The sequence below is a fragment of the Tetrao urogallus genome (assembly GCF_951394365.1).
Source record: "Tetrao urogallus genome assembly, contig: SUPER_29_unloc_3, whole genome shotgun sequence".
NCBI classification, from domain to species: Eukaryota; Metazoa; Chordata; class Aves; order Galliformes; family Phasianidae; genus Tetrao; species Tetrao urogallus.
This window is the reverse complement of record NW_027639053.1, coordinates 36,137-56,667: the sequence shown is the minus strand read 5'-3', so window position 1 is coordinate 56,667 and position 20,531 is coordinate 36,137. Positions and strand designations below refer to the sequence as shown.

The window sequence follows — 20,531 nt, the reverse complement described above, 5'->3', positions numbered from 1 at the left end:
AACCCTAAACCCTAAACCCTAACCCAAACCCTAACCCTAACCCTAAACCTACTGCCAAATAACCCTAACCCTAACCCTAAACCCTAACCCTAAACAAAACCCTAACCCTAACCCTAACCCTAACCCTAACCCTAACCCTAACCCTAACCCTAAATTACCCTAACCCTAACCCTAACCCTAACCCTAACCCTAACCCTAAATTACCCTAACCCTAACCCTAACCCATATTGTGCCCCATAGCTCCTCATCCAACCCCACATCCTCATTTCCTGTCCCGTACCTCCAGAAATTGAGAAATCACCCCACAGTCCGATTTGCGCCCCATATCCCTGCCCCATAGCTCCATGACTCCATAGTCCAACCCATAGCTCTGGTGTCACCCCCTTAACCCCTCCTACAGCCCCGCTTTGATCCCACGTCCCTTTCCATAGCACCAGTGCGACCCCATATCCTGCCCTACAGCTCTGGGTCCCTCAGCCCTGCGGCCTTCCTCTCGCCATGCTCCTCCTCGCCATCTACGCGCTGACCTTCGCCGTGGGTTTTCCCACCAACGCCTTCACCTTCATCATCCTCCTCGCCAAAATGCGACGTCCCCGCCCCCATCCCCACATCACCGCTGCCGACCTCCTCCTCCTCCACCTCAACGCCGCCGACCTCCTGGTCCTCCTCTTCCTCGCCTTCAAGGCGGCCGAGGCGGCTGCCGATATGCTGTGGCCCTTCCCCAAAGTGCTCTGCCCCATAGCGAACTTCTGCTTCTACTCCAGCATCTACCTCAGCACTCTCTTTATGGCCGCCCTCAGCGTGGAGCGCTACTTTGGGGTCGTGTTCCCGCACCGCTACAACCGGCGCCGGAGGTTGTGGAGGACGATGACCGCCAGCGCCACCCTTTGGGTGATGGCTTTGTCCCACTGTTCCATCGTCTTCGTGGCGGAGCACTACAGAGAGTTTGGGGTCAACGGGTCCGAGGTTGACGAGGAAAGTGGTTTGGGGTTCGACAAGATCAAGACCTGGGGGTCTGGGGAGGGCAATTCCACTCACGTTGACCCCGCTGGGCTGAAGGCGGATGAATCCCGTTGTTTTGGGGTCGGTGGGTTCTGCCTTGGGGGATTTGGGTTGACCAAACCTATGGGCACCGACACCGACGTCCCCAACGCCTTCACTGCCGGTGTCACCACCCCCAGTGGCGCCACGAATCCCATCCGCAGCATCTCCAGCCCCGAGACCGACCTCGACATCTCCCCCCTCCGATTCTCTCCCTTCACAACCCCAAACACCCCCCACATCCCTACCACCACCCCACGGACCCCCCAGCTCGCCTCTGAGACCCAACCCCAGTGGGGCTACCGCTGCTACGATCAGTTCTCCCCGACCCAGCTGCGCTTCGTTCTCCCGCTGCGCCTCGAGCTCTTCCTCGTCCTCTTCCTCCTCCCCTTTGCCGTCACCGTGTTCTGCTACGTCCGCCTCATCCGCGCCCTCCTCACCCGACCCCACATCCCGCCACAGAAGAAGTACCGCACCGTGGGGCTGGCCGTGGCCACCATGGTCATCTTTGGGGTCTGCTTTGGGCCCTACAACCTCTCACACGTGGTGGGCTTTGTGCAGCAGCGCAGCCCCACGTGGAGGCCCTACGTTCTGCTCCTCTCCGCCCTCAGCGCCGCGCTCGACCCCTTCATCTTCTATTTCTCCTCCAGCACCGTACGCAGGGCGGTCAGTGGGGCGGTTCGGGGTGCAACGTGTGGCTTTTTGGGGTCGGCGTGGGCGGAGGGAGTGAGCCCCAACCAGGAGGAGGTTATGGGGTAAATTGGAGTGGGTTTGATGGGGTGGGAGTCGGAAATGGGGATGGATCCGGTGTCTGCGCAGCCATCAAAGTGGTGCCATGGTTGTGCCCAACGTCTGTGGGTCAAGCGACTCTTGGTCAGCGCTGGGTCGTCCCATGGGGTTGGGGGTCAACAAGGACACAGGGCTGAGGGCAGTGGGGTGACTGAGGTCCCACGGATGTGACCGATGCAGTCAGTGCAGAACCCTGAGCGTGACTTCATGTTGTCCCCAGTGTCCGATGGGGTTGGGGTCAACGTGGACCAACGGATCTGACCCCACTTTGTCCCCATTGTCACCAATTCCTTCAGTGTCCCCCATGCCTGCAATGCCCCTCAACATCCAGCAACGCCTCCAGTGTCCCCAGTGTGCCCTCAGTGCTCCCCGTGTCCCCAGTCGTCCCGCTGTCCTGACATCTGCAGGAACTTCAGGGCCATCGGGGCTTCATGGAAAGCCCTCAGCTCACGGACTCCCTCCCCAGGGAAGGCTGCTGTCCCCACATCAGGGGACATCCGCATCCTCAATGCAGTGCCCCAACGTCCCACAGACGTCAGGAGGCGCCCCGTAGGACCGATCGTAGGCTCCGTCACAAGGCTAATTAACGCTGATTAAAACTACTTCAGCAGCCACGTATGGTGTCCGTGAGCTCCTGACGCAGGTCTCAGCTGCGGGTCTCAGAAGTGCCAGCAGGGTGGCAGCAGGGCCGTCCTCTGAGGAGGGGATCCCCCAAAAAAGTTCTCCTTTTAGGGTGCAGGCGAAGCCATGGGGGGCAAAGCTTCAGCGAGGGGAAGGAGGGTGGTCGATTTCTGCCACGGCGGCGATGGCCATCTGTCTCGCTCCAATTTATAGGAGTGAGAGGAGGTTCTTTTGTTATCTCTATACCCGGCGTGAGATTAAGAAGCAACGGTTCCAATGTTGGTCCGACCAGTTTATTACAAATCTTAATCAGGGAAATGGGGAAGGGGAGGGCGGAATTAGGGTAATGGGGAAGGAAAGGAGAGCGATAGAAGAGATAGAAAAGAAGAAGCAAGGAGTCTTTATAGGAAGCAAGAGGGACAGAGTCACCTCCATGGATCCAGCGAGGTTCGTAGTTCAGTCTTTGATCTTCAGTAGCGGTCTTCAGTAGCGGTGGGTCGTCAGGCAGAGTTGTTCTGTTGACAACGACAACGACGACGATCATGGTGATGATGGCCCCTTTTCAATGCTTTCAAAGTGGTTGGGTCAGCTGTGTTTGCAGTGACAGCTCAAATCCAAAGTGGTTGAGTCAGCTCTCCTTTGAGTGGCAGCTTCTGGCTCTGGGATCTCAGCAGGAAACTCCTTTGTTCTTCTCTTCCTGGCCTTGCCAGCAGATAAGAGGGAGCAGGGAGGCGCCAACTTGTACCTTGCCTTCGCAGGATGCAATGGCATTGTCCCCCAGCCTTCCATGGCAAACAGGAGTTATTTGGTCACAGGCTAGATCTTTTGCCAGTCAACAGTCCTGAGCACCATCTTCCGAAGGCAAACAGCTCCAAAGATGTCAAATTGTCCACACAGCGATGTTGATTGCCACACAACACCCATCACTTGCCTCCTCAACAAAATACCTAAGGAAGCAAACTTTGAGCCAAAAACAAAACAAAGAAGGATTCTCACACCATCAGTGCAGCTGAGCCTTTTGAGCTGCCGCTGGGCTTTGCATTCAGAAGCGATCACCTCCTGCCTCTGCTCAGCTCGGCCTTTTCCGTCTCCCAGATCGGAAGAACTTTGATTTCCAGCCTCAAAAAAGGTTTTAACCGTCTCACTTTCCCCGTGGCCCCGTCTGCAGGCACGGAATTCTGACTTCAAGGTCCTCAGCAACATAAAGCAGAATAAAATACAATGCAGAAAACTTCTCCAAAAACTCCGCTAATAACTTCTCGCCCTGAGATCCCCCTCCAATCCTTCCTCTTGGCTTCGCGATTTTGCTCCACGGCCGCTGCCGGGAAGCACAGCTGCATTTCACTGCTCTTCTGTTTCTCTTTTGCTTGGTGTTCCTCTTCTGCTTCCTCCCCGCTGTTTCTCACTTCGTAGGCAATTTCAGCCCACTGCAATACAGGCGTGAAACCCTGTCAGCTTTCTGCAGCTTCTTGTGGATATCGAGGGGCCAACGGTGAGCAGCGTGCAAACAGTTTTATTCTCTTCCCATCCTGCATGCAAAGCAGCCCCGGTTCAGGCGCGCTGTTGGGCTGTGTGGTGTCCCCAAAAGGTCCCCACTGTGGGGATGGCGGGGTGGGAACAGAGCGTGGTGCCCAAAGCGCGTGGTGACAGCAGGCTGGTCGCGATGGGGGCTGCATGTGACATCCCGCGTGGGGCAAAGCATTGGAGCCACGTGTTTGGCCTCCCCTTGGGGGACCTTGGGGGACCTTGGGGGGCAGGGCAGAGGTGACAGCCTCTATGGGGCACCCAGCAGGGGCTGCGATTGCAGCTGCATGCGTGGCAGACCACAGTGGGTCCCCAAAGACATCACGCCTTGGGGCCCCGAATTGCCACATCAGGAGGTGGCATCACGTCACTTCTTGTCCCCATGAGAACTGAAAGCAGCTCTCTGACCACTTCCTGACCCCACTGCAGTCTCGCCGTCCCCAAGCTGCTCCTGAATCATGGCACTGATGGCGCTGGCCCTCATCCTGGGTGAGTGACGATGGGGACGTGGTGCCACGGGGGTTGGCGGCCCTGTGTGACACCAGGACCGTGTCCCTTGCAGGTTGGTGGCTGGCGGCAGCGAGCGGAGCACAGCATGGTGAGTATGGGGGCAGGGGGAGAATGGGGAGAGAGGGAGGGCAGCGTGGGGAGAGGGGCCATCAGAGGAGCCCAGGAGGACGTGCAGGGACAAGGCTGACTGCTGTCCCCTGTCCCAGTGCCCCCACCCTCCCTGTCGCTGCACCCCAGCCGGGGGGTGTCCCTGGGGGACAATGTCACCTTCAGGTGCCACCTGCCCCAGTCGGCTGCACGAGTTGAGTTCTACAAGGAAGGACTCTGGGGACCTGTAAAGCAGGAGGACGTGGACATGGCACAGGATGTGGCTGAGTTCACCTTGGATGGTGTAAAGAAGGAAGATGCAGTGAAGTATCGGTGCCAGTACCGGGTGTCAAAGCCACGTGGAACATCGGAGCTGAGTGACCCCGTGGAGCTGGTGGTGACAGGTGAGGGCAGTGCCAAAAGCTGATGGCCCTGGGCTGTCCCCACAGGGCTGTGTTCTATTGCTGCTACCTCTGTTCACTCAGATCCCAACTATCCCCCACCTGCCATTTCCCTGAGCCCCAAGGAACCTGTGGAGACGGGGACCAATGTCACCATCCAGTGCTGCAACAGGGAATATGAGGGCATCACCTTCCTGCACAAGGACGGGCTCTCAGCCCCTCTCCAGCACCAGAAACCTGATGGTGGGGGCACGGCCACCTTCACCCTCTTTGAGGTGACCCCAGCTGACTCGGGCACCTATAGATGCTCCTACTGCATTGGGGGTTTCTACCTTCTTTCCTCACCCCTTGGGGAAAATGTGACACTGGAGGTGACGCCTTCACCTGCACCCCCAGGTGGGTCTGAGCCCCCCATTTCGGTGTCCCTGCTGTCACTGATTGCTGGCAGTGCCTCTGCATCCCATCCCCGTGGGGGTGACGGCCGGGGATGAGGACATGCACACTGCTGGACCCCGCAGGTGACGCGAGGAGGTCCCTGGTGGTGGCGGTGGTGAGGGGCTGCGCTGCTGCCCTCGTCTTTGGCCTGGGCCTCTACTTTGTCCTCGATGCCCACAGCCTCTGGATACGAAGAAGTGACGGCCCTGGTGGGGAAGGCAGCTGAATCCCTTTGACACTCAATGAAACACCTTGAGATCACACCTGAGTACGTTCTGCTTCCTCTCTGATAGCTGTATACCCTCCAATCTCTCTCCTGTACCTCTCAATCTCTATTCCACCCCCCAGCTGCATCCTTCCTCACCTTCCATCCCATATTTTGGATAAATCCCCTTCTCTTTCCCCTGCCTCCGCTTCCATGCACTATTGACCCCCTCATGCTCTCTGGTGCCCTCCATAACCCCCATCCCGCTCCCCATTTTGATACAGGTGTGCCTCCCCCAGGAAAGCTGAGTCCATTCAGTGCCAGGGCAATGTCTGAGTCTAATCCCCAGGCACAACCTACGCCCCTTAGGATCCCCAAAACACCACTGCGAACCCCAAACCCTGCCCATGTGGACCCCAAGGGACTCCCAGTTTCGCATGCCTCACTCTGTCTTCATGTGCATCCCCAAATCCAGCTCATGTTAAAACCACAATCTAGCTTGTGGGAACACCAGATATAACCCTCCAACCTTTTCTTGTCCTCTTCCAGCCCTACAAACACCCAGACCCTACAGGCACCCCCAGAATTGAGAACACAGCAGCCACAAAGACCACAGACAGCACAAAGTCCCAGGGAACCCCAAACCTCCTGCACAGCCCCCAAATCCCACGGGAACCTCCAAGCCATAGTGGAACCCCCAAATGCGTAGGACCCCCTTAGAATCTGCCCTATGGAGTCCTCACATCTAAGCCTCCCCTGCTCCCCCGGCCCCAAACGCCCCTCAGTACTCATGGCCATCCTCAAACCGTAATGAGACAACTCCAAAACCACGCTTAGATCCACAACACTGAGCCACATTCGACTCCCAGTCCCAAGCGACCCGGTCTTAGCCATCAGAATCCCAAACGCCCACCAAATCTACCATCCCCAAATCCTCAAAATCAAACCAAAGCCCTCGATCACCGACTCCAACCCCCAAATCCTTCTTCATCATCCTCAAATCCCTTCTCGCCCACCGGCTCCCAAAATCTTTTGGGGTTGGTTGGAGGGTGGTGAGCAGTCGCGCTGAGCATCGCTTGTTTTGTGGATCTATAAAGATTATTACCTGCCATGGGTTTGTGATTTTGGGGTTTTTTTGGCATTCCATGCCATAACTTCAGGTAGAACATCAAGAGGAAAAGAGCAAATGCTCCAGATCCACAGATCACGGATAAATCCTGACACCTGGCTCTCCAAAGAGAAGAAGGACCGCGCACTGCGGACCCCAGAGGACGTTGCGCTGCTCTGTTCTCTGCCTTGCATCCAGAGGGAAAGATAAAACTGTTGGCAGCTCATCAGCTGCCCTCTTTTCCCTTTCTGCTCCTCCCAGTGCGCGCTCCCCACTCACCCCGCCATCAGCATTCGAGTAAGGCCTTTGGTTTTGGGCACACGGTTATTTTATTGGATTTATTAGCTTCAGTTTCAGTTGCGTGGCATCATGCCGCTCTATATCGTGTCGCCTTGCATTCTGATGTCTTGCTTTTAATTTACAAGATTTACAAGAAAGGTCATAAGGAGGATCCGGGGAACTGCAGGCCTGTTAGCCTGACCTCGGTGCCAGGGAAGGTGATGGAGCAGATTGTCTTGAGGGAGATCAGGCAGCTTGTGCGGGGTGAGTGGGGGATCAGACCCAGCAGCATGGATTCGTGAAGGGCAAGTGCTGTTTGACCAACCTGATCTCCTTCTATGATCGAGTGACCCATCTGGTGGATGAGGGAAAGGTCTACCTAGACTTCAGCAAAGCCTTTGGCACTGTCTCCCACAACATTCTCCTGCAGAAGCTGGCAGCCTGAAGCTTGGATGGCTGCACTCTGTGCTGGGTGAGGAGCTGGCTGGAGGGCCGGGCACAGAGAGTGGTGGTGAATGGAGTGAAATCCAGCTGGCGACCGGTCGTGAGCGGTGTTCCCCAGGGGTCGGTGCTGGGGCCTGTCCTCTTCAATATCTTGATTGATGTCCCGGATGAGGGCATTGACTGCACCCTCAGTACTTATGCAGATGGCACCAAATTGGCTGGAAGTGTGGATCTGGAACAGTCTGCCACTGGAACAGGCTGCCCAGGGAGGTGGTGGAGTCTCCTGCTCTGGAGATGTTCAAGACCTGCCTGGATGCCGACCTGTGCAACCTGCTGTAAGGAACCTGCTTTGGCAGGGGGGTTGGACTCGATGATCTCTGGAGGTCCCTTCCAACCTCTACAGTTCTGTGATTCTGTGATCTGCCTGGGGGTAGCGAGGCCACACAGAGGGATCTGGACAGGCTGGAGAGCTGGGCTGAAGCCCATGGGATGAGGTTCAACAAGGCCAAATGCCGGGTCCTGCACTTGGGCTACAACAACCCCAGGCGACGCTGCAGGCTTGGGGCGGTGTGGCTGGAGGACGGCGTAGAGGAAATGGACCTGAGGGTATTGATGGATGCTGGGCTGAACATGAGCCGACAGTGTGCCCAGGTGGCCAAGAAGGCCAAGGGCATCCTGGCCTGCATCAGAAACAGTGCTGCCAGCAGGAGCAGAGAGGTGATTGTTCCCCTATATTCAGCACTGGTGAGGCCGCACCTCGAGTGCTGTGTCCAGTTTTGGGCCCCTCACTGCAAGAAAGACATGGAGGCCCTGGAACGTGTTCAAAGGAGGGCAACAAAGCTGGTGAGGGGTCTGGAACACAGGGCTGATGAGGAGAGGCTGAAGGAGCTGGGAATGTTCAGCCTGGAGAAGAGGAGCTCAGGGGAGACCTCACTGCTCTCTATAACTTCTGAAGGGAGGCTGCAGTGAGCTGGGGGTCGGCCTCTGCTCTTGTGTCATCAGTGATAGGAGCAGAGGGAATGGCTTCAAGCTACGGCAGGGGAGATTCAAGCTGGTCATGAGGAAGTATTACTTTTCAGAAAGGTCAGGCACTGGAATGGATGCCCAGGGAGGTGGTGGAGTCACTGACCCTGGAGGTGTTGAAGGAAAGGCTGGATGTTGTGTTGAGGGACGTGGTTCAGTGGGAGCTGTTGGTAAGAGGTGAACGGTTGGACTGGATGAGCTTTGAGGTCTTTTCCAACCTTGGTGATTCTATGATTCCATGATTCTATAATAACTGAGCTTTTCTCCTCCGATGGCTGCTCCCGCTTTGTTCCCAGGCCCGTCTCCCTGCCTGTTCTCCGTTTCCCCCTTTCCCAGGGCATGGCTTCGTGGATCCCCCCCCCACAACATCAGTGAATGAATCAGGGCTGAACCAGCCCGTGAACCACTCCTGTTTACCATCATCACGATTTCTCCCTCCCTTTCCTACCCTAATAAACGGGTTCTTATCGCAACCGACGAGTTTTTGCATTTTCTTGGTTGATTCTCAAAGAGGAGGGGGGGTCAGTGATCGAAGGGCTGACAGCACTGACAGGACTTTGGGGACATTCTGTGACACTCGGGGGGCGACGGCCCGCGTGGGAAACACAGACAGGGCCCGTGTGCCAATGCTCTGTGCTTGTCAGCCAAGTGGGCACAGAGCAGTGTCACCACCAGTGGGGGAAATCTGTCACGAGGTGGTGACATCACGTCATCCTGTCCCCAAGGGGAAATGAGATTGCCTCTCTGGCCACTTCCTGTCCCCACTGCAGTCTCGCTGTCCCCAAGCTGCTCCTGAATCATGGCACCGATGGCGCTGGCCCTCATCCTGGGTGAGTGACGATGGGGATGTGGTGCCACGGGGGGTTGGTGGCCCTGTGTGACACCAGGACCGTGTCCCTTGCAGGTTGGTGGCTGGTGGCAGCGAGCGGAGCACAGCATCGTGAGTATGGGGGCAGGGGGAGAGTGGGGAGAGAGGGAGGGCAGCGTGGGGAGGGGGCCATCAGAGGGGCCCAGGAGGGCGTGCAGGGACGAGGCTGACTGCTGTCCCCTGTCCCAGTGCCCCGACCCTCCCTGTCGCTGCACCCCAGCCAGGGGGTGTCCCTGGGGGACAATGTCACCTTGCTTTGCCACCTGCCCCGAATGACTGCCTGGGTCCAGCTCTGGTTGAATGGAACTCTCAGATCTAACAAGGAAAAAGACAAGGAGCGGGACGCGGCTGAGTTCTCCTTTGCTGTCACCAACCTGGAGGACATGGGGACGTATCAGTGTCGGTACCAGGTGTCAGAGCCAGTGTGGACCTCCGAGCTGAGCGACCCCGTGGAGCTGATGCTGGCAGGTGAGGGTTTGGGGCACGATGGGTGGCTCTGAGCTTCTCCCACAGGGCCAAGTCCCATCCCTTCTCCTCCCTACACGCAAACCTCAGCTTCCCCCAAGCTCAGCATTTCCCTGAGCCCAGGGAACGTGTGGCAATGGGGACAGATGTCACCGCCCAGCGCTGGGATGGGGGTTACGGTGGCAGATTCCTCCTGCACGCAGCTTGGCCCCTATCCTGCACTGGGATCCCACCGATGGGCACAGAAACCTTCACCCCCCCCTCTGCCAGCACCGTTACAGAATCCCGCAGCCCCAAGGACCAACATTTGTGCCCTCACCCCTTGTAGATGCTGCAGGTGACACCCACCCCTGCAACCCCTGTTAGGTCCGAGATCCCGTTTGTGTCACCCTACCGGTGTCACCCATGGGTGGAACTCTCCCTGCATCCCTGCCCTGCGATGGGGACACCCAAAAACTCGCGCCCCACAGGTGCCGGGGGGCGATCCCGTGGGAACCTGGTGGTGGCGGTGGTGAGGGGCTGCGCTGCTGTCTTCGTCTTCAGCCTGGGCCTCTACTTCGTCCTCGATGCCCGCAGCCTCTGGACAAGGAGAGATAAGAGCCCTGGTGAGGAAGGGGCTTCAATGCTTTCCATCCCCTACGGATCCCCTCGAGTGTCCCTGCCTCCTCTTTCTATCTTGATCTGAACGCCCCAAGTGTCCTCTTCCATTCCCTACAGATCCCCCCAGGTTTCCCCTACATGTTCTTCCATCCCTTACAGATCTTTATGGATCCCTCCAGGTTTCCCCTACGTGTTCTTCCATCCCTTACAGATCTTTATGGATCCCCCCCAGTCGTCCCTCGAGACCCCACGTAACCCCCACCCTTCTCCTTGCCCTTTTCGATGCAGGTCTCACCCCTGAAACGCCCAAGTCAGTGCCATTCCAGGTAAGTGCCTGGGGCAGCGGACCCCAAATCCCACTTCACCCCTTGGGGCACGCAGAGAACATCGCTATGGAGACCCACACCCTTCCCATGGGGCCCACAAACGACCCCCAGCCTCCTATGGCTTACTCTGACATTTATGTGCCCCACCTGTGTCCAGCTCATGGGAAATCCAACTCTGCAATGCGGGGAACCCTCAGCCCACAAACTGAAGCCCCCAGACCCACAGAATCCCTCCAAGCCTTAACCCCCCCCCCCCCCCCCCCCCCCCCCCCCAAACATACAGGCACGTACAACTTGAGCAGAGGGGCCCTAAATGCACCCACACGGAATCCCAGTGACCTGTAGGGAACACAAAAAACAAGCCCCTGTATTCCCCCAGCCCCTAATAAACACCCCAAGACCGTAGCTGGGCCCCAAATATCCCCCTTGCAGACCCCAATTTGACCCCCCCCAGACCTCCAGACTCACCCTCACGGTCACATCCGCCCCATCCCTACACCAGAGGCCCAACCTCAGCCCACCCGTCTTGGGGACCCCCATGGTAGCACCCCGCTCTCCTCCCGTATCTCCAGGTGCCCCCCAGGGACAGCGAGGATCTGACTTACGTCGAGATGCCGGCTGCCATCCCGTGCTCCCAGCCCCCCAGTTCCCCCCCCGCCCCCAACCCCCCGTTATCTACACCCCCGTGAGCTCTGAGTTGCCGTGCTGATGGGCCTCCCAGCTGCTTCGTTTTTTGGGGGTGTGTGGCAGGGGACAAATTCCCTGCTTGGGACCCCCTGATGTCCTCTCCTTATGCCCTAATAGCTGATCTCCCCTCATCTAACAACCCCAAATTCTCACTGCTGCATCCCAAACGCTTCCCACTCACACCAGATCCCCCAAATGCTCAACTCTTACCCCCAAAATCCTTCCTTACCTCGAATATCTTAACACGCCCTGAGACGTCCAAATCCTCTCCGCTCCGCTCCCAAACGCCGCCACCATTCCTGAGACACCCTGATCTGTCCAATCCACCCCTCTTATGGAGATCCCCCAAAAGCCCCTTTCCTCTCCTTCCATCTCCCACAGATGCCCCACAGATCCCCTGTAGACCCCCCCAAAACCCCCCGCCTCCCGTCCTGCCCTGCTTTTATCACTGGTCTCTGGGTGTTGAGCAATTCCTTTGTGCAATTGCTTGCTTTGCAGAAGTTCACACATCCGTACGGTTATCATTACTGCAGTTTCTCTCTTCCTTTTCGGTGTCAGTAAAGAGATTTTATCTCCACCAATGAATTCTTCCTCGTTTTCTCTTGTTCTCTCCCCAAACCCACGGGGGGGAGGGGGGTGGGTGGGTGGGAATAAAAGGTGTGTGGTGCCGAGCTGCTGCTGTGTGACAGCACCGCAGCCCTTGGGGTCCCTCCCTCCCTGTGTGAACTCCTCTCCTCTCCTCTCCTCTCCTCTCCTCTCCTCTCCTCTCCTCTCCTCTCCTCCTCTCCTCTCCTCTCCTCTCCTCTCCTCTCCTCTCCTCTCCTCTCCTCTCCTCTCCTCTCCTCTCCTCTCCTCTCCTCTCCTCTCCTCTCCTCTCCTCTCCTCTCCTCTCCTCTCCTCTCCTCTCCTCTCCTCTCCTCTCCTCTCCTCTCCTCTCCTCTCCTCTCCTCTCCTCTCCTCTCCTTTCCTCCATCTTAATCCATACTTCTCATCCACTCCTAAAATCTCCACCCAGCCTCCAAAAAGCTTCCATTCACCCCCCCAAAATCACCGTACAGCACCAAACTCTTCCCATCCACTCACACCCCCCAGTCAGCCGCCAAATCTTCAGTCACTCTCAACAGATCTCCATCCAGTTCCTAAACACCATCCAGCTCCAAAATCCCCACCAGCTCCGATCTCTACTTCCAGCCCCAAAATTCCCATCCACCCTCCAAATTTCCATCCACTCCCCATCATCTCTATCCACCCCACAAATTTCCAGCTACCCAGAAGTCTCCATACGCTCCAAATTTTTATATCCAGCTCCACAACCTCCATCCAGCCCCCGAATCCTTCACGCATCCCCAAATATCCATCCAGACCCCAAAATCTCCTTCTGGACACAAAATCTCCATTCACCTCCCAAATCTCCACGCAGACCCCAAATCTCCTTGTTCTCTCCCCTAACCCAACCCAAATCTCCATATTTGAGTCCCAAAAGCCTCCATCCAGCCTTTTAGCTCTCCATCCAGCTCACACACAGTCCAGCATTCCCCTTTCGTTACCAAAAGGGGGAAATCAGCTCTCCTGCCCTTCCTTTCACCGCTGCTCCCACACACAAACTTCCCCTTTCCCCCCATTTGCTGGGCAAACCCCACAACCCCTCTTGGTCCTCTTCCAAACGGTCCCCAAAATGCATTTTCCCTCCTCCCCACAAATCCTGCCCCAAAACCGTGGTGGGATTGGGGCTGGTTTGGGTCGTGGAGTTGTGGGCAGCGCACGCTAAGGACACGCGTGTGCCAATGGGGACAGCTGTGGTTCAGACCCCGGGGCACGCATCGATGACACGCGTGTGCTGTGAAGGCATACATGGAGTGCAGACACATGGAGCACATGCTAAAGACACACGTGAGCAGCAACGTGTCGGTGCACACACACGGCGTGGCACAGACAAATGCAGAGGCACGGAATCCAGCGTGTCCCACGCGTGCATTTGCATCCCCGTGGTGCACACAGGATGGTGCACACATGTTTAATCCACAGCCACGTGTTCACGTGTGCAGGCACACGGGTGCAAATTACAGGTGATGGTGAGCACTTGATGCGTGCACGCAGCGTCCACGTCTTTGTGTCCACAGATGGGGGCGTCAGTGGGGTCCCCCGGTGCCCACCTCGGCGTAGATGGTGGGGGGCTCAGGGGTGGTAAAAGAACCGGGCGGGGGGGTGCTGGGGGTCAGAGTTTGCAGCTCGGCGTAGGTCAGAGCCTGGCTGTCAGCCGGGGGCACCTGGGGACACACAGGGACAGCAGGGTGACCACGGGATCCCAACGACACCTGAGGGGGTGATGGCATTGTGTGGGGGGCTGTGTGAGAGGGGGGGGTGAGGTTAGGGGTCTGGGGTGATGTCGATTTTGGGAAGCTGTGGGTGTGATATTGGGGGTGGTGCTTGGGGGTCCCGCTGTGGTTTGGGGCTGCCCATAGGGTCTGAAGGTGTTGAAAGCTTGGAGCATGCCAGGGGGGCTTCATTTTGGGGTGTGGGGCATCCCCACGGAGGAGATTTGGGGGTCCCCATGGGCTGGATTTTGGGTTGCACACAACGTTATGGGAAGCCATAAAAGGTAAGGGGTTCTTTGCAGTTCCCACGGGCAGGGTTTGGGGTTCCCAGGTAAGGTCTGGGTGAGGGGCAATGGGGCAGGTTGGGGTTAGGGGTCCCCTGACCCAGACACTGACCTGGAACTGCACGGCCTCGTAGCTTCTGGGGGTGGCACCTGAGTCGTAAAAGGGAGAAGTGTAGGGTTATTGAGGGCCTGAACAACACCAGGGGAGATCAGTGGGGGATAATACTGGGGAATAATGGCATTTAGCTTGTTCCCCACCAGGGCTTTGAATCCGTCGTCTGCGGGCAGCGAGGAGAAAAGAGGCGACAAGGACCAGGATGAAGGCAAAGGCAGCAGCGCAGCTCCCAGCCACGGCGGCCACCAGGGTCCCGTGGGGCCATCCGCTGTCACCTGTGGGATGTGGGGGTTCGGGTTTCCCATCCCCGGCCACCACCTGAGTGGAGTTTGGTGTCCTGTCAGCCGTGGGCACCGTGAGGAGCACAGAAGGGGAGGATCAGATTTACCTTGGGATCCAGGCAGGGGGGTCACCTCCAGCGTCACGTTTTCCCCAAGGGGTGAGGAAAGAAGGTAGAAACCCCCAATGCGGTAGGAGCATCTATAGGTGCCCGAGTCAGCTGGGGTCACCTCAAAGAGGGTGAAGGTGGCCGTGCCCCCACCATCAGGTTTCTGGTGCTGGAGAGGGGCTGAGAGCCCGTCCTTGTGCAGGAAGGTGATGCCCTTGTATTCCCCGTTGCAGCACTGGATGGTGACATTGGCCCCCGTCTCCACAGGTTCCTTGGGGCTCAGGGAAATGGCAGGTGGGGGATAGTTGGGATCTGAGTGAACAGAGCTAGCAGCAATAGAACACAGCCCTGTGGGGACAGCCCAGGGCCATCAGCTTTTGGCACTGCCCTCACCTGTCAGCACCAGCTCCACGGGGTCACTCAGCTCCGATGTTCCACGTGGCTTTGACACGCGGTACTGGCAGCAATACTTCACTGCATCTTCCTTCTTTACACCATCCAAGGTGAACTCAGCCACATCCTGTGCCATGTCCACGTCCTCCTGCTTTACAGGTCCCCAGCTTTCTTCCTTGTAGAACTCAACTCGTGCAGCCGACTGGGGCAGGTGGCACCTGAGGGTGACAGCGCCCCCCAGGGACACCCCCTGGCTGGGGTGCAGCGACAGGGAGGGTGGGGGCACTGGGACAGGGGACAGCAGTCAGCCTTGTCCCTGCACACCCTCCTGGGCCCCTCTGATGGCCCCCTCCCCACGCTGCCCTCCCTCTCTCCCCATTCTCCCCCTGCCCCCATACTCACATTTCTTCGCCACGCTCGCTGCCACCACCCACCAACCTGCAAGGGACACGGTCCTGGTGTCACACAGGGCCACCAACCCCCCCGTGGCACCACGTCCCCATCGTCACTCACCCAGGATGAGGGCCAGCGCCATGGGTGCCATGATTCAGGAGCAGCTTGGGGACGGCGAGACTGCAGTGGAGTCAGGAAGTGGCCGGAGAGCTGCTTTCAGTTTCCCCCTGGTCTCAGGATGGTGTGATGTCACCTCCTGATGTGGCAACAGGAGCCCATCGGGGTGGTGGCACTGTGGGGTCCCTCTGTGGTGGCACAAGTGGAGAGGTGCTCCCTGCACACTGGGCCTCTTGAGGCGCCCCACGCTCTGCCAACCCTGGGGTGTCACAGGATGTCCCCAAAGGGCTGTGGCTGTGTGCCCTGGCACGCTGTCCCCCAGAAGAACGCCAGGCTCTCTGCACAGTGCCCCAGAAGGGCAGCCTGTGCTTCCCTGGGCTCTGCAGGGCAACAGAGTCAGGCAGTGACTCGGAGGAACAGCACAAGAGCGTTTATTGGGCTTTCCATCAGCAACCAATCCACGGCCCTGCAACAAAATTCGGGGACGTCCCAGGAAGAATCACGGAGCGAGGCGGATAAAGGATGCTTGGACACTGGTGCCACCGCCTGATCTGCTCCTCGCAGGGAAAGGCGGGCTGTGGCTGCTGCCACAAGAAGAAGAGTAAAGTCTGTTTGGAAGGGCAATGAGGAAGAGAGAGGAAAGGAAAGAGAAAAAGGAGAGAAGGAGGGCAGGGAGAAGAGAGAGAGAGACGGAGGGAGAAAAGCAAGCACGGTGCGTTGCGAGGAGCCGCAGGGCTGGAGCAGCAGGGGGATGAGAGCGCTGGTCCGACGGAGGAAGCGTGCAGCCGGCAAAAAGGAGGCAGCAGAAAACGCGGCTCCTGCGGGCATCCCTTCCTGCCTGCTGGTCGGCAGCCGCAGCATCGCAAGGCTGTGAAGCAGCGAGTTCCCAGCGCCGCGTTGGTCAGCAACGCGTCTGTGCCACAGCTGCTCGTGCGGTGCAGCAGCGCCACCGGTGGGCGCACCAAGGCTGCCCGGTGATCTCACGGCAGCTGGGGCCCTGCAGCCTCCGCTGCCATGGCAGGAGCCTCGTCTTGCGCGTGTTGGAGAGGCAGCAAGCGCAGCCAACGGGTCAGAAAAGGAGTTTTGTTGGCCGGCTGTGGTTGCGTGGAGCAGAGAGTGGCCGTGCGAGGAGCTGCGGCGGTGAGGTGGCTGCGGTGGCAGCGATGGCCCTGCTGAGCACGAGGAGCACAGCGCATCCGTGGCCGCTGTCACACGAGCGCACGAAGCTGCCAGAAGCCCGGGGTGGGGGGTGGAAGATTGAAGGTCAGAACTCACGGGTGGTGATGATAAAATGTGTTTGCTGAGGCTGCAGAGAGCGATGGCAGTGAGCGCCGTCACGAAATCCATGACAGATATTTGCACAGCGATGCGCGGCACGGCGCCTCCACAGCTGCTGATGCTGAGAGCAGGGCAGGAGGGCAGCAGGGAGACGCTGGGTGGGATCTGCAGGGGGTCGGAGTGGAGGTGGGGGGCAGCGGTGTGGGGTCGGTGGGCAGTCGGTGCGAGTGTGGGGTGGATGGGGAAGGATTTGGGTGTCCTGCAGGAATGGAGTTGGGTTTTGGGTCGGGTGAAGGAGTGCTTGGGGTCTGAAGGGATGTGATGGGATTGGAGGGGGATCAGGAAGGATCTGGGGGTGAGAGTGGAGAATTCCGGTGGGTGTGGGAAGGAGGTGAGGATTTGGGGATGTCAGCTTTGTGGGGATTTGGGGATGAAAGGGTGGATGGTGATGTGATGGAGCTCCAAGCGGGGAATTTGGGCTGCGTCCCTTTCAGAGCCCCTTCAAACCGAGGCACCGTTGGCGTGGGGGTATCAGTGGGGGTCCCCCAGTGCCCACGGGGGGAGATGATGGGGGGCTGAGGCGTGTCAGCTGGCCTGGGTGGCCGGAGACCAGGGCTCACAGCAGGAATCTCGGCGCAGGTCAGACGCTCGCTGTCACCGCAGGGGAACCTGGAGACACAGGGGAACAGCGGGGTGCCACCATGGGGGTCTGCAACAGGCTTTGGAGTGGGACTGATGGGGTTTGGGAGTGGTGTTCAAGAGGGCGGGCGTGGAGTTGTGCTGTCCTTCCATCTGAGGGTCCCAAGGGGGGGCGTTTGGGGGTCCTGCTGTGGTTTGGGTGTGGGACCACAGCGTTCAGGGATGGTGGGACCGCAGCGGATTGGATTTCTCATCCCTGAGGGTTAAAGATTGGGGTTCCACGTGTGCAGCTTTTTGGGATCATTTCTCTGGGTTTGTGAGTGCTTTGTGGGGGGTGGGACGTGTTGAGAGCCTGCAGAGCTGCAACGAGTGTGAAGGCTGAGATCCGGAGTCTGGCTTCAGCAGGGGATGCAGAACTCGAGTCCCCCGTGAGCTGGGTTTGGGAGATTCCTCATAAAGTCAGGGTAAGCCATTGGTGGTCCTCTGGGGTAACGATGAGCAGGGGTTGGTGAGGCCCCAAGGGGAATGCTGGGGTTTGGGTCCCCTGACCCAGACACTGACATGGAACTGCATTCCAGGGGGATTTAGGGAGGGGTTGGGGGGGTTCAACCGAGGCAGGTGGCACCTTAGGGTGACAGCGTCCCCCACTTCTATCCCCTGGCTGGGGTGCAGCGAAAGGGAGGGTGGGGGCACTGGGACAGGGGACAGCAGTCAGCCTTGTCCCTGCACGCCCTCCTGGGCTCCTCTGATGGCCCCCTCCCACGCTGCCCTCCCTCTCTCCCCATTCTCCCCCTGCCCCCATACTCACCATGCTGTGCTCCGCTCGCTGCCACCAGACACCAACCTGCAAGGGATACGGTCCTGGTGTCACACAGGGCCACCAACCCCCGTGGCACCACGTCCCCATTGTCACTCACCCAGAATGAGTGCCAGCGCCATGGGTGCCATAATTCAGGAGCAGCTTGGGGTCGGCGAGACTGCAGTGGTGTCAGGAAGTGGCCGGAGAGCTGCTTTCAGTTTCCCCCTGATCTCAGGATGGTGTGATGTCACCTCCTGATGTGGCAGTTGTGGTCCCCAAGGTGTGATGTCTTTGGGGATGTGCCACAGGCTTCCAGGCACCGGATGCCGCCAGCAGCGGGTTGGTCACAGAGCAAGAAGTTGCCCTGGGATTTGTCATTTAGTTGGCAGCCTCGTGTAACTTCTGATCCATGGATGGGGAAAATGGCAACGTGGATTTCAGGCATTGTGAGAGTGGTTTTCCTCCTGCTGAGAGGCACGATGGCGATTGTTGTTTTGGGTGCTTTCTGCTCACTGCAAGCTTGGTTTGGGGCTTCTTGTTTCAGTGTTTTGCCCAAGAAACACCAGCAGTGTTGGTTGTGTCATGGACTGATACTGGTTTGTAGCGGGGACAGAAGGAAGGGAGGGATGGGGAAGAAGGAAGCCGAGAAATGTCTAGAGGTGGGATGAATTTGCATCAAAATTCAGCCCTCAGCAGGAAAGCCTGATGCGAGGAATTGGAAGTTGAACCTGAACTGGTGATAACGCACCCTGGGTCCTGGTGGGGTGAGGTCTGCACTGACCCACGTGCTGCCAACCGTCACCTGGCTCTACGCTGGGATCATTTCCCAAGGTCTGGGGTCTGTGAAGCTCTTGAGGACACGCAGAGCCTCCACCACCTCCACAAGAGCACATGGAGGGGATGCCCTTCTCCCCGTGCCCATCCAACCTCCAGCAGGAGCCCGGCCCACATGTGCCTGCTGCCATCGCCTCCTTCTACCAGCTCCTACCTCACTGGAGCGACCGGTTCGGATTCGAGGACCTCCAGAACTGGGGGAAAAGAGCAGCCTGAATCAACGTTGCAGGACAAAAGGTCTGTTTTTAAACAAATGTGGTACTCTTCCAGCTCCTGCTGTGCGCCCACGCTGGCACCGGGTCTTCCTGAAAGCCAACGGCTCTGGGGCTGCTGCTGCTGCTGGCAACCACGCTCGGCGTGCAGGGTGAGTGCCCAGCTTGTGACCACATCCACAGCATAGAAACCACAGCTTCTCTGAACAGAAATCCTTTTTCCTTTTTCCCCCAGGTTGATACCTGGGCTTTGTGTTGGGTTGGGGTTGGCCGCCCAGCGATCCCAGGGCCTCACTCGACACGGGCAGGAGAGGCGAGCAATATTTCTATCATTTCAGCTGGCTTCGCTCATAGAGCGCCACCAAAACCAGAATAAGGTTTGCACAAAAGCTCGAGGGCCCCGAACCCCGTCCAAAACCCTGCTTGGTTCCCCGTGGCTTCGTCCCCAGGCAAACCCATCTCAGCCCAGTTTCTGCCTCAGAGTTTTTTTTGGAAAGCAATATGGCATCCAAACGCTTCCCAGTGAGATCTGGGGCAGGAATGGGGTGGAACCGTGTGCGATCTCTTATCTCTTCCCTTCTGCAATGTCTTTATTGATGGACCGGGAGGAACATGGAGGAGCAGCTCCTGTGGGAACCTTCAGGGAAGGAGCCTGGGATGGGGGACAGAACTCGAGATTATGGGGACATCTGCAAGGGGGATTCTGGGGGAGCACAGTTTTGGGGGGCGCCAGGTTGATGTGTGGGGTGGGGAAGAGTGGGGCAATCTCCCTGGGGCTTCCCGTGGGGCTGCGGTGTCACGGATGGAAATTTGGCTTCTCCTGAGCTGCTACGAGGAAAGAGGGAGGATCTCAAAACTGGGGTGAATGTATTTCCAAAGGAGATCCATTGCTGTGCAGCACAAAGTAGATCCCTGCCCCACAGAGAGCTCAGTAGATTCGGTGACCCACACTCAGCTGTGGACCCCCCCCCCCCCCAAACCCTACCCCATTGCTCACCTCACAGATTTGGAGTCCCCCTCAACCAAGCACACACAACCCCTAGATTTGGAGATGCTACAATCCCCTGTGTTGCCCTTTGGGGACAGCGTGTGACACCAGAAGGGTGACAACCCGCGTGGGGCACCCCAGCAAGGGTGGCGTGCGCCATTCCAAGGGTGTCGTCCCATCTCAGGCCACACAGGGCCACAACTTGGGGACCACATTTGTCACGTGGGAAAGTGACATGATGGAATCCTGTCCCCAAGGGGAACAGACGAAGGTTCTCCAGCCACTCCCTGGCCCCACTGCAGTCTTGCCGCCCCCAAGCTGCTCCTGAATCATGGCACCCATGGCGCTGGCCCTCATCCCATC

The 20,531-nt window shown here is 58.2% G+C and overlaps 3 protein-coding genes across 3 annotated transcripts; 2 read left to right on the top strand and 1 right to left on the bottom strand.

Moving 5' to 3' along the window:
• Window positions 1–498: 498 nt before the first annotated feature.
• FFAR2 (free fatty acid receptor 2) lies at window positions 499–1,800 on the top strand (the record flags this gene model as incomplete). Its single annotated transcript, XM_079551033.1, has 1 exon — window positions 499–1,800. The coding sequence occupies one exon, from the start codon at window positions 499–501 to the stop codon at window positions 1,798–1,800; it is 1,302 nt and encodes a 433-aa protein (XP_079407159.1).
• A 2,254-nt stretch (window positions 1,801–4,054) lies between these two features.
• Window positions 4,055–11,435, top strand: LOC306956423 (leukocyte immunoglobulin-like receptor subfamily A member 3; the record flags this gene model as incomplete). The annotated part of the gene is given in 14 exon segments (XM_079551032.1): window positions 4,055–4,144; window positions 4,375–4,440; window positions 4,444–4,573; window positions 4,692–4,976; window positions 5,058–5,369; window positions 5,492–5,617; window positions 9,238–9,260; window positions 9,264–9,297; window positions 9,372–9,407; window positions 9,525–9,803; window positions 10,271–10,405; window positions 10,689–10,726; window positions 11,299–11,377; window positions 11,380–11,435. Coding segments are annotated over 14 exon segments (1,689 nt in total).
• Window positions 11,436–13,542: 2,107 nt separating this feature from the next.
• LOC306956422 (T-cell-interacting, activating receptor on myeloid cells protein 1-like) lies at window positions 13,543–15,452 on the bottom strand (the record flags this gene model as incomplete). The annotated part of the gene is made up of 7 exons (XM_079551031.1): window positions 13,543–13,680; window positions 14,125–14,162; window positions 14,271–14,402; window positions 14,516–14,827; window positions 14,909–15,193; window positions 15,311–15,346; window positions 15,422–15,452. 7 exons carry the CDS (start codon window positions 15,450–15,452, stop codon window positions 13,543–13,545), a joined length of 972 nt encoding a protein of 323 aa, XP_079407157.1.
• Window positions 15,453–20,531: the final 5,079 nt, after the last annotated feature.